Source organism: Capricornis sumatraensis, chromosome 23 (assembly GCF_032405125.1).
Source record: "Capricornis sumatraensis isolate serow.1 chromosome 23, serow.2, whole genome shotgun sequence".
Taxonomy (NCBI): Eukaryota; Metazoa; Chordata; class Mammalia; order Artiodactyla; family Bovidae; genus Capricornis; species Capricornis sumatraensis.
The window spans coordinates 24,045,986-24,061,226 of record NC_091091.1 but is presented as its reverse complement, the minus strand read 5'-3'; the positions used below and the strand labels follow the sequence as shown (position 1 = coordinate 24,061,226).

At 45.5% G+C, this 15,241-nt stretch overlaps 1 protein-coding gene across 6 annotated transcripts in view; it reads right to left on the bottom strand.

The window, feature by feature from the left end:
- CNNM2 (cyclin and CBS domain divalent metal cation transport mediator 2) overlaps nucleotides 1–15,241 on the bottom strand; it is a 168,280-nt gene that overhangs the window by 2,207 nt on the left and 150,832 nt on the right. The window contains exons 5-7 of one of the 6 annotated variants that reach the window (XM_068961556.1): nucleotides 9,558–9,686; nucleotides 8,377–8,401; nucleotides 6,378–6,451 (exon numbers count right to left, since the gene is read on the bottom strand). In XM_068961556.1, coding sequence (XP_068817657.1) covers nucleotides 6,378–6,451; nucleotides 8,377–8,401; nucleotides 9,558–9,686 — 228 coding nt within the window. Of the gene's footprint in view, nucleotides 1–4,054; nucleotides 4,060–6,025; nucleotides 6,030–6,113; nucleotides 6,133–6,377; nucleotides 6,452–8,376; nucleotides 8,402–8,641; nucleotides 8,688–9,557; nucleotides 9,687–15,241 lie in introns of all 6 variants that reach the window. The other 5 variants (XM_068961558.1, XM_068961560.1, XM_068961557.1 and 2 more) reach the window with 5 other exon arrangements.

Here is a 15,241-nt window from a genome sequence, read left to right as displayed (position 1 = left end):
AGCATCAGAGTCTTTTCCAATGAGTCAACTCTTCACATGAGGTGGCCAAAGTACTGGAGTTTCAGCTTCAACATCAGTCCTTCCAATGAACACCCAGGACTGATCTCCTTTAGAATGGACTGGTTGGATCTCCTTGCAGTCCAAGGGACTCTCAAGAGCTTTCTCCAACACCACAGTTCAAAAGCATCAATTCTTTGGCACTCAGCTTTCTTCACAGTCCAACTCTCACATCCACACATGACCATAGGAAAAACCATAGCCTTGACTAGACAGACCTTTGTTGGCAAAGTAATGTCTCTGCTTTTAATATGCTATCTAGGTTGGTCATAACTTTTCTTCCAAGGAGAAAGTATCTTTTAATTTCATGTCTGCAATCACCATCTGCAGTGATTTTGGAGCCCCCCAAAATAAAGTCTGACACTGTTTCCCCATCTATTTCCCATGAAGTGACGGGACCAGATGCCATGATCTGCGTTTTCTGAATGTTGAGCTTTAAGCCAACTTTTTCACTCTCCTCTTTCACTTTCATTGAGAGGCTTTTTAGTTCCTCTTCATTTTCTGCCACAAGGGTGGTGTCATCTGCATATCTGAGGTTATTGATATTTCTCCAGGCAGTCTTGATTCCAGCTTCTGCTTCATCCAGCCCAGCGTTTCTCATGATGTACTCTGCATATAAGTTAAATAAGCAGGGTGACAATATACACCCTGACGTACTCCTTTTCCTATTTGGAACCAGTCTGTAGTTCCCTGTCCAGTTCTAACTGTTGCTTCCTGACCTGCATATAGAATTCTCAAGAGGCAGGTCAGGTGGTCTGGTATTCCCATCTCTTTCAGAATTTTCCACAGTTTATTGTGATCCACACAGTCAAAGGCTTTGGCATAGTCAATAAAGCAGAAATAGATGTTTTTCTGGAACTCTCTTGCTTTTTCCATGATCCAGCGGATGTTGGCAATTTGATCTCTGGTTCCTCTGCCTTTTCTAAAACCAGCTTGAACATCTGGAAGTTCACAGTTCACGTATTGCTGAAGCCTGGCTTGGAGAATTTTGAGCAGTACTTTACTAGCGTGCAAGATGAATGCAATTGTGTAGTCGTTTGAACATTCTTTGGAATTGTCTTTCTTTGGGATTGAAATGAAAACTGACCTTTTCCAGTCCCTGTGGCCACTGCTGAGTTTTCCAAATTTGCTGGCATATTGAGTGCAGCACTTTGACAGCATCATCTTTCAGGATTTGAAATAGCTCAACTGGAATTCCATGACCTCCACTAGCTTTGTTCATACTAATGCTTTCTAAGGCCCACTTGACTTCACATTCCAAGATGTCTGGCTCTAGGTGAGTGATCACACCATCGTGATTATCTGGGTCGTGAAGATCTTTTTTGTACAGTTCTTCTGTGTATTCTTGCCACCTCTTCTTAATATCTTCTGCTTCTGTTAGGTCCATACCATTTCTGTCCTTTATCGAGCCCATCTTTGCATGAAATGTTCCCTTGCTACTGCTAAGCTGCTAAGTCACTTCAGTCATGTCTGACTCTGTGCAACCCCATAGAGGGCAGCCCACCAGGCTCCCCCGTCCCTGGGATTCTCCAGGCAAGAACACTGGAGTGGGTTGCCATTTCCTTCTCCAATGCATGAAAGTGGAAAGTGAAAGTGAAGTCGCTCAGTTGTGCCCGACCCTCAGCAACCCCATGGACTGCAGCCTTCCAGGCTCCTCTGTCCATGGGATTTTCCAGGCAAGAGTACTGGAGTGGGGTGCCATTGCCTTCTCCAAATGTTCCCTCGGTATCTCTAATTTTCTTGAAGAGATCTCTAGTCTTTCCCATTCTGTTGTTTTCCTCTATTTCTTTGCATTGATCACTGAGGAAGGCTTTCTTATCTCTCCTTGCTATTCTTTGGAACTCTGCATTCAGATGCTTATATCTTTTGCTTTTCGCTTCTCTTCTTTTCACAGCTATTTGTAAGGCCTTCCCAGACAGCCATTTTGCTTTTTTGCATTTCTTTTCCATGGGGATGGTTTTGATCCCTGTCTCCTGTACAATGTCACAAATCTCCGTCCATAGTTCATCAGGCTCTCTATCTATCAGATCTAGTCCCTTAAATCTATTTCTCACTTCCACTGTATAATCATAAGGGATTTGATTTAGGTCATACCTGAAAGGTCTAGTGGTTTCCCCCACTTTCTTCAATTTAAGTCTGAATTTGGCAATAAGGAGTTCATGATCTGAGCCACAGTCAGCTCCCGGTCTTATTTTTGCTGACTGTATAGAGCTTCTCCATCTTTGGCTGCAAAGAATATAATCAATCTGATTTTGGTGTTGACCATCTGGTGATGTCCACGTGTAGAGCCTTCTCCTGTGTTGTTGGAAGAGGGTGTTTGCTATGACCAGTGTGTTCTCTTGGCAAAACTCTATTAGCCTTTGCCCTGCTTCACTCTGTATTCCAAGGCCAAATTTGCCTGTTACCTCAGGTGTTTCTTGACTTCCCACTTTTGCATTCCAGTCCCCCATAATGAAAAGGCCATCTTTTTTGGGTGTTAGTTCTAAGAGACCTTGCAGGTCTTCATAGAACCGTTCAGCTTCTTCAGCGTTACTGGGTGGGGCATAGGCTTGGATTACTGTGACACTGAATGGTTTGCCTTGGAAACGAACAGAAATCATTCTGTCGTTTTTGAGATTGCATCCAAGTACTGCATTTTGGACTCTTTTGTTGACCATGATGGCTACTCCTTTTCTTCTAAGGGATTCCTGCCCACAGTAGTAGATAGATATAATGGTCATCTGAGTTAAATTCACCCATTTCAGTCCATTTTAGTTCGCTGATTCCTAGAATGTCGACGTTCACCCTTGCCATCTCCTGTTTGACCACTTTCAATTTGCCTTGATTCATGGACCTAACATTCCAGGTTCCTATGCAATATTGCTCTTTACAGCATTGGACCTTGCTTCTATCACCAGTCACATCCAGAACTAGGTATTGTTTTTGCTTTGGCTCCATCCCTTCATGCTTTCTGGAGTTATTTCTCCACTGATCTCCAGTAGCATACTGGGCACCTACCGACCTGGGGAGTTCCTCTTTCAGTATCCTGTCATTTTGCCTTTTCATACTGTTCATGGCGTTTTCAAGGCAAGAATAGTCAAGCACCCTGGGAGACATCAAACCTCTTTAGAAGGTTTGATTAGGTTAGCTTAGGTGCTGGGGCAGTCTTCAATGAACTTTTTCATTAAAACAAAGTGAAAGGAAATCCAGGTGAGTCTAATGTTGCTACTTTTAAAGGCACATTCACCATAGCTTCTAACACATTTCATTAAAAATAAAACCCACCACTCCTCACCAAGGTTTCTTCCATTTTTGCTTTTCTAGTCAAACCTACTGCACAAATATCAACCGAGTGCCCACACTGAATTGCACAATGTCTCCCATCTGATGGCTGGCTCCTCTTTCCAATGTGGTTCTGACTGGCTCTCAGCTGGTCCCACCCTTCAACGACAGGAAAGTCTGTCATCAGAGCCGTCAAAATTTGCTTCCTCAACTTCAAGTAACAGCCTCTCCACTCTATGGAGCTCTATCGAGTAACTTCCACTCCTCTGCTACTTGGAATAGCCCTGAGGAGTTTGAAGATAGTGCTCTGAAATCTCCTTCTCTGGGCCAAATAATTCAACCATTCACCTCGCATTTTATGTTTTCTTAGCCCATCCGGACCACCATGTGAGAGACCACTGAGCAAAAGTCCCTGTTTAAATATGACAAGCAGAACAAAACATGGCAAGTACCCAAGAAAGCTCATATGATGGGTTCATTGTCTCCCAAAATTTTCATGTCACAACTTTCTCTACAGTTTTCATGTCAGGAGCCAATTTTCCATTGTTGGTCAAAATTAAACTCAACAGCACTTCCTCTTGTTGCTTCCACTTAAGAGAACATGGCAAATTAATGATTTATCAGATATCGTCTATTTAGCAGGTGACCTAACTTTGATCAGATGGCCTGACTTTGCTAAGCCTGATTCCTTATCTAGCACCCGGCTTATATGGGGCACCCGGCTTATATCTAGCACCCGGTCTGATGATGAGTCAACATGAGATAAGGTAAAGCACTTAGCATGGGGTCTGACACCCAGTAAGTGCGGATGAATGAGCCTCGTTAACATTATTATAATCTTTCCCCGAAGCCCCACCCCAGACCTCTCCACCATTCTCCTACCCTCAGTATCAAGCTTCTCTGCACTCCTGGTAACTTTGCACAGGCTGACAGATGCAACCATCTGTGAAACAAGGGATCCCACTCTATCCCCAGGCTGTAGCCCCAAATCTACAGATACTTCTGAAATGGTTTTTACTTCTTTGAGTTTCAATTTAACGTTATGAAAACAAGACATTTGGGAATGTTCTGGCTGTCCAGTGGTTAGGACTCAGCGCTTTCACTGCTGGGGGCCCAGGTTCAGGGAACTAAGATCCCGCAAGCTGTACGGCACAGCCGAAAAATAAATTATAAATAAATAAAAACATTTAAAGAGAGCTTTTCTTATTTGATCAGATCCTGTGCGTTGCCTGATCGCTGTCATGAGGCTTTCTGCTTCTCAATCTCCTGTTACTTTTCTCCTGAGGAGGATTACAGGGCAATTTCTCTGGTCTCCCAAGGTATCTATAGACTCCCAGTTAGCTTCCTCTCAGCCCACCAACCTCTGTTTTTTGAGAGATAAACCCTCCCCTTTGCCAGGAAACCACTGCCTGGCATCACAGCCACAGTCCAGAGCAATAGACCGTTTTCCAGGACCTTTTCTGCAACTTAATAGAAACTAGCACGCTCACCTTTTGTCAGCATATGGTGAGATTGCAAGTCTTCACACCCAAAGATAACAAAGACTTCAAGTTGCCACCCCCCAGTGCAGGTTTTGTTGCCAAATTTATGTGCCAAGGTTTTATGATGATAATTACAAAAAAAAAAAAAAACTATTTTAATTGCGCTTATGCTTTCTTAGAATTTTTTTTTTTTTTTGTCTTGGCTTATTTTATTCATCCTACCCAGGAATCCTTTCATTAGCTAGTCAGCTAGAAAGACACAATCAAACAGCCCAGCCTCCTCCCTTAGAGCTGTGAGGCCCTGTGTGGAACTGTTGGCAAATCACTGGTGTTGTTCAACCTCCATTCATCAGGTATCTTATTATTGTAATGCCAGCAGCCTGAAGGCCTGGACCCCCAAAATGGATTTTCTTATGACTAGATCAGATGGAACAGGCTGAACTATGAAATCACTAAGAAAAAGTGAAACACAAACGACATTTCCAGGAGCTTCATCCAAAAGTCACTTTACTTCAGTATCTAGGACATTTTAAATCAGTAGCAGATGCCAGCAAATAAAAAGGGAAGAAAAAAATACCAACATACATTTAAATAAATACACGTTTATGTATACACATGTATGTATACATGCTTTTCTGTCAGCTGGTCAGATTCAAGCAGCCTGATTAGTATCTTACGGCCAAACACCCTCAAATCTTTTAAGAACAAAGACCTGAAAAATATAACGGTCCTTCTAAGACAAGTAAGTATTGCCTCCTTTACCAAGTATTGGCATTTTAGACTTTTGCTGAAACTGGATGAGGAGATACAGTTTCAGTCAAATTTTAAAATAGAAGCTGTATTGGACAAAATACAGAAAAACTGGACTACCAAGTAGGAAAGCCCAGCAATTTTAATTAAAGAGAGATTAAACCTTTGCCGTTCTCTTTAGCAGCTGGACATATTAGGAAGGCATGACCACATTCTCCTGCGGGGCAAGAACCAGGAGCTCCTTAAGAATGTGCACTGTACTAATTTCAAAAAGAAGAAAGTGAGACAGGAGAAGTGGGGCCACCTGCCTGACGGAAGGTGGAAATACATGTACTTCGTTCACGTGGACATCTGAAAAAAGGACCAAAGAAACAGGAATGCTGGGGCCTCCAAGGGTGGAGAACCAAGGAAAGTTCACAGTCCTCCAGCCTTTTGGCTGAAGGTTTGGGGCCTCTACAGATTCCACACACCATGACTCTGCTGAGGTCACCCAAAGAACCAAAGGGCAGCAACGAAAATCCAAGGTTGGCGGTGTGGGTGGGACTTACAGAGAACACTGGTGACTCACGTTAGAACCACTCTCCTTTCCCAGTGTCATCGCTGCTCATATTTCAAGATTCCCTTCCCAGCTCCCAAACCCTCTCTGCCATCTGTTGAGGGCTAATGCTTTCCTGGGTAGCTCACCCTTAGGTCACAGAACAATGGACTTTTAAGAGCTCAAAGAAAAACTGAAAATGGCCTTAACCTAATAGAAGGAGCAGGCCTGGCCAGACAGGCTTTGGCGGGGTCAAGGGAGGCGATCAGAAGAATTATGAAAAAGAAACATGCAGAATTACCTGGAGAACCTGCTGCTAACAACTCTGTTCTGCTGACAACAAAGGTACGAGACAGGGACAAAGGAACTGAAAAATGGAGAAAAACAGGGTGAGACGGTTTCAAAAGGCAAGACAGGACCTCTCTGTACCAGGGGACAGGAGTGGTTACCTGTTCTACTCATACGAATGTTAGGTTCCAGATATGCAGAAGCCTATATGATATTATATAAACCAAGAGAACACACACTGCTTTCCAGGAAGAGGAATATAGGGAGGCTGAAATCGGGAGAAATTCCACTCACATGCTTCTTTACTAACCTAGAAACCTCTTAAGCCATTAATACCCAATTGCGGTTTATAGCTCAAAAGGTGCTCTTAAGGACTTCAAACACAGCTAGCCACACAGACTGGGAGCTCGACCCGTCATCTGCCCCAGGAGCATGACCCAAGACGCTTTTGCCAAAACACCGCGATGTTCATTCAGTGCACAGCCTACAGCATCCCCGTCTCTGCCAAGTAATTAGTTATTCAATTCATTTACACTCTTAATTAGTCTGATTGTAACTTTGACCGGATTGTTTGAAATTGCCAAGTATTCCAAAGCAATTCAAAGTATCAGAGAAAGGTACTGGGTTGGCCAAAAAGTTCGTTCATTTCCCATAAATGCTCACCCAAACGAACTTTTTGGGCAACCCAATAAATAAAGAACATCATACGCAGATTTCCTGGGAGTAGCAGACCAAAGTCAGACAAAATGCCCTACCAGGCAGGGGTCATATTTCCTGGGGAGGTTTTTTTTTTTTTAATTGAGATTTAATTTGACAAATAACTGGGCAGGACTTGGTAGCTGATTACCACAGGGTTTTCTAGGCAATCAACAATAACAAATAGAAACATAATCTTGAGTTACAATACTAATGCATCTCTCAATGGATATACAAATCCCTGAATCCTAATTGTAAAGTCAAGTAAAATGCTGGGCTTTTGTAGTAACAGGATGCTAAGTCTCTTCCTTCTGGACATTTACATACTAGGGAAGGCTACTGCAGCTTCACATGCTTTCTATATGGAAGGCCTGCTCTTCCTTTTCTGAATGCAATTTACCCCTATATGAATCCACAGTTCAGTATGAACTGGGCTAATATTTAGGTTTCAAGAACTAGTGACCAATAAAAATGTACAACTTACATTTTTACAAAGAGGACTAGCTTTCTCTTCAAAGCCGCCTTATACACTGATTCTGCTAACCTGGGGCTAACATGAGGGTGGTTGCCAAGCAAGAGTCACAATCTCAACACCTTGTGTTAATATAAACATTTCCTCTTATTCCTTAAAGGTTACAAAGCCCTTGTATGAGTATCACCTCATTCTACTCTAACAATCACAGGGGATGATCTTATATCCTTTTAATAGTGAGGAAGCCAAGGGCCTTTCTCAGCTGGGAGACCCATAAATGATGGAACTCAGGCTGTCACTCAGGTCTTCTCGACCTAGTTAAGAAGGTCCCTGTCCTTTTACTAGCAGTGAAAACAGAAGATCATCTTCAGGTTTACAGCAGATACCTATTAATTATGTGGGTTCAACAGGCTTGTGCTCACACTGGGTGTCAGCTGGCACTTGACAATGGAGATGCTGGCCCATGGAAGTCAGTAACCTGCACCAAGGCAGTGAGAAGATGCGTGGGTGCAGGGGAGGCTTCGAACCTCAGAATTCTTGACCTTCTCTTGCTTTCTAACTGTAACATCTCTGGGTGCCTGAGACACCGTGTGATGCAGTAAATGAGGACCAAGGTCACAACACAGACTTGTCTGGAGACGTCCCCTCCCCTTTTTGAGACTGGTTTTCAGCACTCTTCATGGGTGATTTTTAAGTTTGAGGTTTATAAGGAAGGTATTTCCTAGCAACACAGCATGTCATTAGGCATTTTGACCACAAGGTGGTACTCCAGGCCCTGTTTACCTGCCTGCCCTGCTGCGCTGTGCTGTGCTGACTCCTGTTCAACTCTTTTTGACCCCATGGACTGTAGCCCGCCAGGCTCTTCTGTCCATGGGGATTCTCCAGGCAAGAATACTGGAGTTGGTAGCCTATCCCTTCTCCAGGGGATCTTCCCGACCCAGGAACCGGGGTCTCCTGCACCGCAGGTGGATTCTTTACTAGCCGAGCTACCAGGGAAGCCCACCTCCCTGCCCAGTTAAAGCAAAGGAGAGCTACACAGAGACCATTCAAGTCCCATCCCAGAGGTGAGCCAAGTCTCAGCAGCCACATTCACACTAGCACAGACCCCGCTTTCTGGCATTTTGTGTCAGAGCACTGGATTGATACCCTGAGGGTATACCCACCCTTACTTGGCCGACTTAACTGGCCAGCTCTCTAGTTAAGAAGAACTATAGGCAATGGATATATATCAACAACCTCAATTATCCTTAGAAAAGTGGAAATTTTAAAAGTCCAGAATAGTTAACACCTAAAAGATTCAACTATCCAGTGGTGGACAGGTGGACGTAAGACTACTGGAACCCTCATTAGCAGGGGCAGGCGTGTGGAAACTCCTCAGCCACTCTGGAAAACTGTGGGGCAATAGCTATTAACACGGGCCCCAACACTCCGCTCTTACATATAGACCTGACAGAAGTGTTTTCACCAAAGGACGTGTGCAGCGGTATGCTGCACAATTCACAGTTGCCTCCAATATGAAGCTACCCCTGTGTCCACCAGCAACGAAAAGAACAAACGCACTGGTGTATATGCACACACTGTGGAACACTATACAGCAGTGAGAAGAGTGTAAGCTCGCACAGCAGTACAGATGAAGGTGACCAGGACAACACTGGGTGGGAGAAGCCAGATTCAGTGTAATAATTCCATTGAGCTGAAGTTCAAAAAGAGGCAAAACTTGTCAAGGCTCAGAAGTCAAGACAGTGGGTACTGTGGGGAGACAGTGACTAAAGGGGATGGTGGGGGGGGCGGTGGTTTCCTCTGAGGGTTGGTGATGCCCTTTCTGTCTCCTGATTTGGGAGTTGGTCTACATAGGAGAGCTGAACTTGTGAAAATGCTCAGAGGTATATATGTATGAGGTGAGCAGTGTTTTTTGTATGCAACTTCAATAAAAAGTTCATAAAGAAAAGAAACAAGCGTTGTGTTTAGCCAGCAGGTACAGAGGTAAAAGTGACAGTACAGGGCATTATTTCCTGACACCAGCCCTGCCCTGAGGCTGACAAGGACACTCACCTGGGGAGGCTGTAAGGGCCATCACACCATAGTATGAAAAAGCACTGGCTTCAAACTTCATACCTTCTTTTCCAGCTTCTACTTCCACTTTCCCCTGTGAAAAGGAAAAAGGGAGCATTTTCAGCCTACTTATATGAACCTCTTTGTAAATTCTATGCAAGATTTAGTCCTTCCTCAGATTTTGGTCTAAATTCCTTTCCCAACAATACCAAGGAAGTAAAAAGCCTCAGGTAGCCCTTTCCCACTTAGACAGAGGAGAAGGTTAATGCATCTTAAATATGAGAAACTGGATTTAGCTGGAGGTGCACTGGGGATGGTAGTGTGATGTTTAATTTCCATGAGTTCAACTTAGTAGTCCCCGGCACCCCAGTTCATGGATTCAAGAGCCCTCCCAGGGATAGAGGGATGGGGCTCTTGCCCCATCCACGGGGCAACACTGAGAAAGCACGCTGTGACCATCATCCAGGCAGTCCCATGGGAGCCTGAGTCGGAGCAGAGTCAGGGTCAAGGGCCAACATGGTTTGTGACCATGAAACAGGGAGGACTAAACCGGTTCCTGAGGGCAGAACTCACTCTTCTCTCCCTATTACAGTCGTGACCAACTGAGCAAACACCCCGAAGGCCAGTCCCTGGTCATCCAGACACCCAAGAGGCACCATGGCACTGGTACTTCTCTTGTCTTGGAAAAGCACCTTAAGAAATGTCCTTCCATTACGGTTCTTCCTTCTTTCCTTCCTCTAACTTGATCACAACTGCTTCACTCTCACCATTTCTTCTGGGACAGGCTGTGCTTTACTCATTCCCCCAGCCTTAGGGTTCACCATAATCTTTTCATGGTAGGTAATATCAACATGCATTTTTCTGGGCTACTGGAAAACCCTCATAAGCAAGTTGTATTCTAGATTTCTAAGCCAAGGATCAGGAAAGTTCTCGCTCATCTTACCTGTAATTCTTGCCTCTTTGGTAAGAGTGTACCTTCATGGTACATCCTTTACCATGCATAAACAAAACTTAAGCTACCACTTATTGAAGAGGAACTGTGCCAACAATCACACTGCTTTATTAATTCACTTAATGCTCACAATTCTATAAAGCAGACACAATCATCACCCTCATATAAATCAGGAGAACGGGGCTCAGAAAGATGAAGTGACCCAAAAACAAGCTCTTAATCAGTATGCTACACTGTCACCCACGAACACGAACTCTTATCACTGTGATCACTCCCTTTTATTCTACACTAAATTCCCATTTATGGAAGTCTTTTCTCAAATCCCTTCCTCAGAAAACCATCTGTTGTCTCTCTTTTAGGTTTTCCTTCACTCGATGGAAAATACTAGTTTTATCAATCTCCAACCAATTCTCTTGCTATTATACAAAATCAACCTGCAACCCAAAAGGTGCTAAAACCCTGACCACACAGGGTCCTATAGGAGAGCCTGTGCAGCCTTGTGAGAAGACAGCCTTTGTGCTCCAAGAGCACACAGTTCAGGTAAGGGGAGAGCACATGAAACGCCATGATACAAGGCAGTGAACAAAAATTCCACATGAGGAAAAAGACAAGAAGAACACAAGGATTTCAGGGAGAGAGAAAAAAATTACCTCCTGTTCTTGTATAAAGACAAATTTTACACAGGAAGGAAAATCTAACGAGGAGTAGGATTTGAGCCAAGAGAAGGGAACAGTGTCAAGGAAGGTCAGAGGTGGGCAACAGCAGGCTCAGTGGGTTTACCAGGGAAGAAGGGGAGACGGGTTTGAAAAGAGAGTTTGGTGAGCAGGTCTGACTGTGGAGCTCCTTGCTCACAGGTTCTTGAGACGGTTTCAGGAAGATCAAGTCTAGACGTACACAAAGGCAGTAACCACAGGACTGGAAAAAGATTGCCATGAGAGGAGCCATGGATAAAGAATGAACATAATTTAGTGAAACCGTAAGAGAGAAAAGCATAAGGAGAGAAAGGAGGGGCGTCGAAAATTGCAAGAAAAGTTTGCTCTGAGTGACTTGAAGAACGGGGACTCCATGCGTGGAGGTGGAAACACTAGGAAGGGCAGTGATAGGAGCTGGGAAGAGAGGAAGAACGCCCTTCAAGAAAACAAGACCTTTCGAAGAGCCCATCAAAAAGGCTGAAATGGAAGAACAAAGCTCAGGGAAAAGGTCAGAAATGGAGATGGGGATGTGAGAAGAGAAAAGTGGGTGGAAAGAGAAAAGGAGCAACTGCAGACCGTGACTGAGAGCGGGAGAAAAACAAACCACCTGGAGCCAAAGGGAAAACAGACACAAGTAGAACCAGATGACCGCATCACCACAGAGCAGCAGAAGCAGCTCAGAGTGAAGGGACGGATGACCTCGTCACCGCAGAGAGGAGGAGCGGAAGAAGCTCAGAGTGAAGGGACGGACGGCCGCGTCACCACCGAGAAGAGGAGGGAAAGCAGCTCAGAGTGAAGGGACGGACGCCGCCTCACCACCGAGAGGAGGAGAGGAAGAACCTCAGAGTGAAGGGACGGACGCCACCTCACCACCGAGAGGAGGAGGGAAAGAAGCTCAGAGTGAAGGGACCGACGCCGCCTCACCACCGAGAGGAGGAGAGGAAGAACCTCAGAGTGAAGGGACGGACGCCACCTCACCACCGAGAGGAGGAGGGAAAGAAGCTCAGAGTGAAGGGACCGACGCCGCCTCACCACCGAGAGGAGGAGAGGAAGAACCTCAGAGTGAAGGGACGGACGCCACCTCACCACCGAGAGGAGGAGAGGAAGAACCTCAGAGTGAAGGGACGGACGGCCGCGTCACCGCAGAGAGGAGGAGGGAAAGAACCTCAGAGTGAAGGGACCGACGCCGCGTCACCGCAGAGAGGAGAAGCGGAAGAAGCTCAGAGTGAAGGGACGGACGGCCGCGTCACCGCAGAGAGGAGGGAAAGAACCTCAGAGTGAAGGGACGGATGCCGCCTCACCACCGAGAGGGAAAGAACCTCAGAGTGAAGGGACGGACGCCGCGTCACTGCAGAGAGGAGGAGCGGAAGAAGCTCAGAGTGAAGGGATGGATGACCTCGTCACCGCAGAGAGGAGGAGGAGAAGAACCTCAGAGTGAAGGGACGGATGGCCGCGTCACCACTGAGAGGAGGAGCGGAAGAAGCTCAGAGTGAAGGGACGGACGACCGCGTCACCGCAGAGAGGAGGAGGGGAAGAACCTGAGTGAAGGGACGGACGACCGTGTCACCGCAGAGAGGAGGAGGAGAAGAACCTCAGAGTGAAGGGACGGTCATCGTCACCAAGGAAGGCAGTGTGGCCTGAGGGGGTCTTTTCCCAAAGAAATCAGATAATGGATGTAAAGGGAAGGCAGGCAGGACAAAGCACAGGAGGCAGGGCCACAGAGGGGAGATGGCAGCAGGGTGAGGAGGGTGCAGTGGGGTTAATGAGGGCTGTTTTGTTGTTGTTTAGTTGTTAAGTTATGTCTGACTATAACGCCATCGACTGTAGCCCACCAGACTCCTCTGTCCATGGGATTTCCCAGGCAAGAATACTGGAGTGGGTTGTTTCCATTTCCAGGCAGAAAGGGAAGACAGTTAGTGGAGGGAGAAGAGGTGGGAACTCAGAGAGCAAAAGCTAAAAGTTGGCAGGAAAGAATGAGAGGCAGGGTCCCTAAGAGAGGTAGGGAAGGACAATATTCAGAGATAGTAAGCAACAGAAATGAAAGTGCCCATTGGTGGATACCTTCAGTTACATATCCATTTCGTCATGGACTAATCCTTGATTTTGTATCAGGGAGCTAGGATGCACATGGATGCTATTTGAAAATGTCTGCCTTGGTGACTGTAAACTCAAAAGTGGCTGCAAGACCATCTCCTAACCTGCATTTCTACGCAGAAAATCAGGAGGCAGGATCAAATGCCGTAAAGACTCCTAATGACGTCCATCTCTATGAACCACCCCTTGATATGGATCTTTTAATTTTTTTTTTTTTTAAGAACAAGTGACAGGGACTTCTGTGTTCTGTGCCCCTGCAAATGGGTATCAGCTCTGGAACCTCTGAGCATTCCGGCCTCTCAAGGGACTCCCCACAAGCTGTCAGTTAGACCAGGACGGCTGCTCAGATTCTCAGCCCCCTCAGGTGATCTCTCCCTGCTCCCTAAGACTGGCTGGCAGGCAGAGGAAGATCAGCTACCTTCCTTGTGGAGTCTACCGAGTCTAGATCCATCAGATTAAAGGCAGGTATACTAGGTCAGTGGTTCCCAGCTTATCCCCAAAACTAGGAAAATCCATCTTCCTCCTCAGGAACAAAGAGAGGGTTGCCACATTTTTATTTCATAAGAGATTTTTTTTTAAACATAGCTATCTGTGTGAGACCATGATTTCACAGAAGCCCAGATATTTTAATCCCCAATAGAGAAAATACATAATTTCAGAATGTGTGCTCAGTCGCTCAGTCGTGTCTGACTCTGACCCCATGGATGGTAGCCCGCTAGGCTCCTCTGTTCATGGGGATTCCCCAGGCAAGAATACTGGAGTGGGTTGCCATGTCCTCCTCCAAGGGATCTTCCCAACCCAGGGATCGAACACAGGTCTCCTGAATTGCAGGCAGATTCTTTACCAACTGAGCCACTAGGGAAACAAACAATATACACAGCTTCATGAAGAACTCATTGCCACTGTCCTTTTTTCCCCTCATTTTGCCTCAAACTGGAGAAAACTTTGTCAAGTACCAAGCATTTAGGAACTGCTGCCCTAGGCTAATCTTGCTTCATTTATAAAACAGCAGTAGAGAAGACGAACGCTATGGTTCTTTCAGTTCTAACATTCCGTGATTCTACAACCCCCAAAAACCACCCAGCCCTCCTCTAGAGTGAGGCTTTCCTGACCGGGAAGTTTTAAAAACATCTAGTGAATACATTTTTATTTATCTGCATGTGTCAATGACTCAGAAAAGTGACCATTTTCAAGTAAACCTATCAGTACACAAAACAGGGCTGCCCTTTGAGGAAATATCTTGCTGGGCTCAAAACTCAATCAGGGAACTTCTCAGATAACAACTTTCTATATAGGGAAGGGGCTACGTATCAAATTTACTTTTGAAACATTCATGGCTTTGCTCTAGCCTGTCAGCCAAAAAAAAAAAAATTGGGACAGGGCAGGACAGACTCCCAAAGGAAGAAGCGACATCACATGGGTAAACTGACAAACAGGAAGAAGGCTTCACTGCCTCAAGCAAAGCTAGCTCCTCGAGTAAAGTGACTCCCACAGGATCCCACCTTTCCTTGGAAAAAGGTGTAACTCCTTTCAAAGTTTCCAAGCATCCACAAAGTACTCAGCGGTCAGGTGGACCTGGCCTCAAGGGAGAAGCCTCAGCTGTCTTCACTGGCACAAACAAGATCAAGCGATCAGTGGAGGCCATGGGCTCATGGCTGAAGACCCTCAGATCCCATATGCTGAGCAGCTACTTGGTCTCCTGCTCGCTCTGGAATTGAGTTCTCTTTTTATTTCCTGTTTTTAAAGTCATCGTTACAAAGTAGGCTTTGACACGTACAGGGAGATACCATTAAATGCCAGGAGCACAAATGCCAGGTCACCAGCACTACCCAATAGGAAGAGGAACATCACCCATTCATTCTAAAGCAATATTTTCCAATCTGGAGTCCACAGATGTAGTCCTGGGATTCA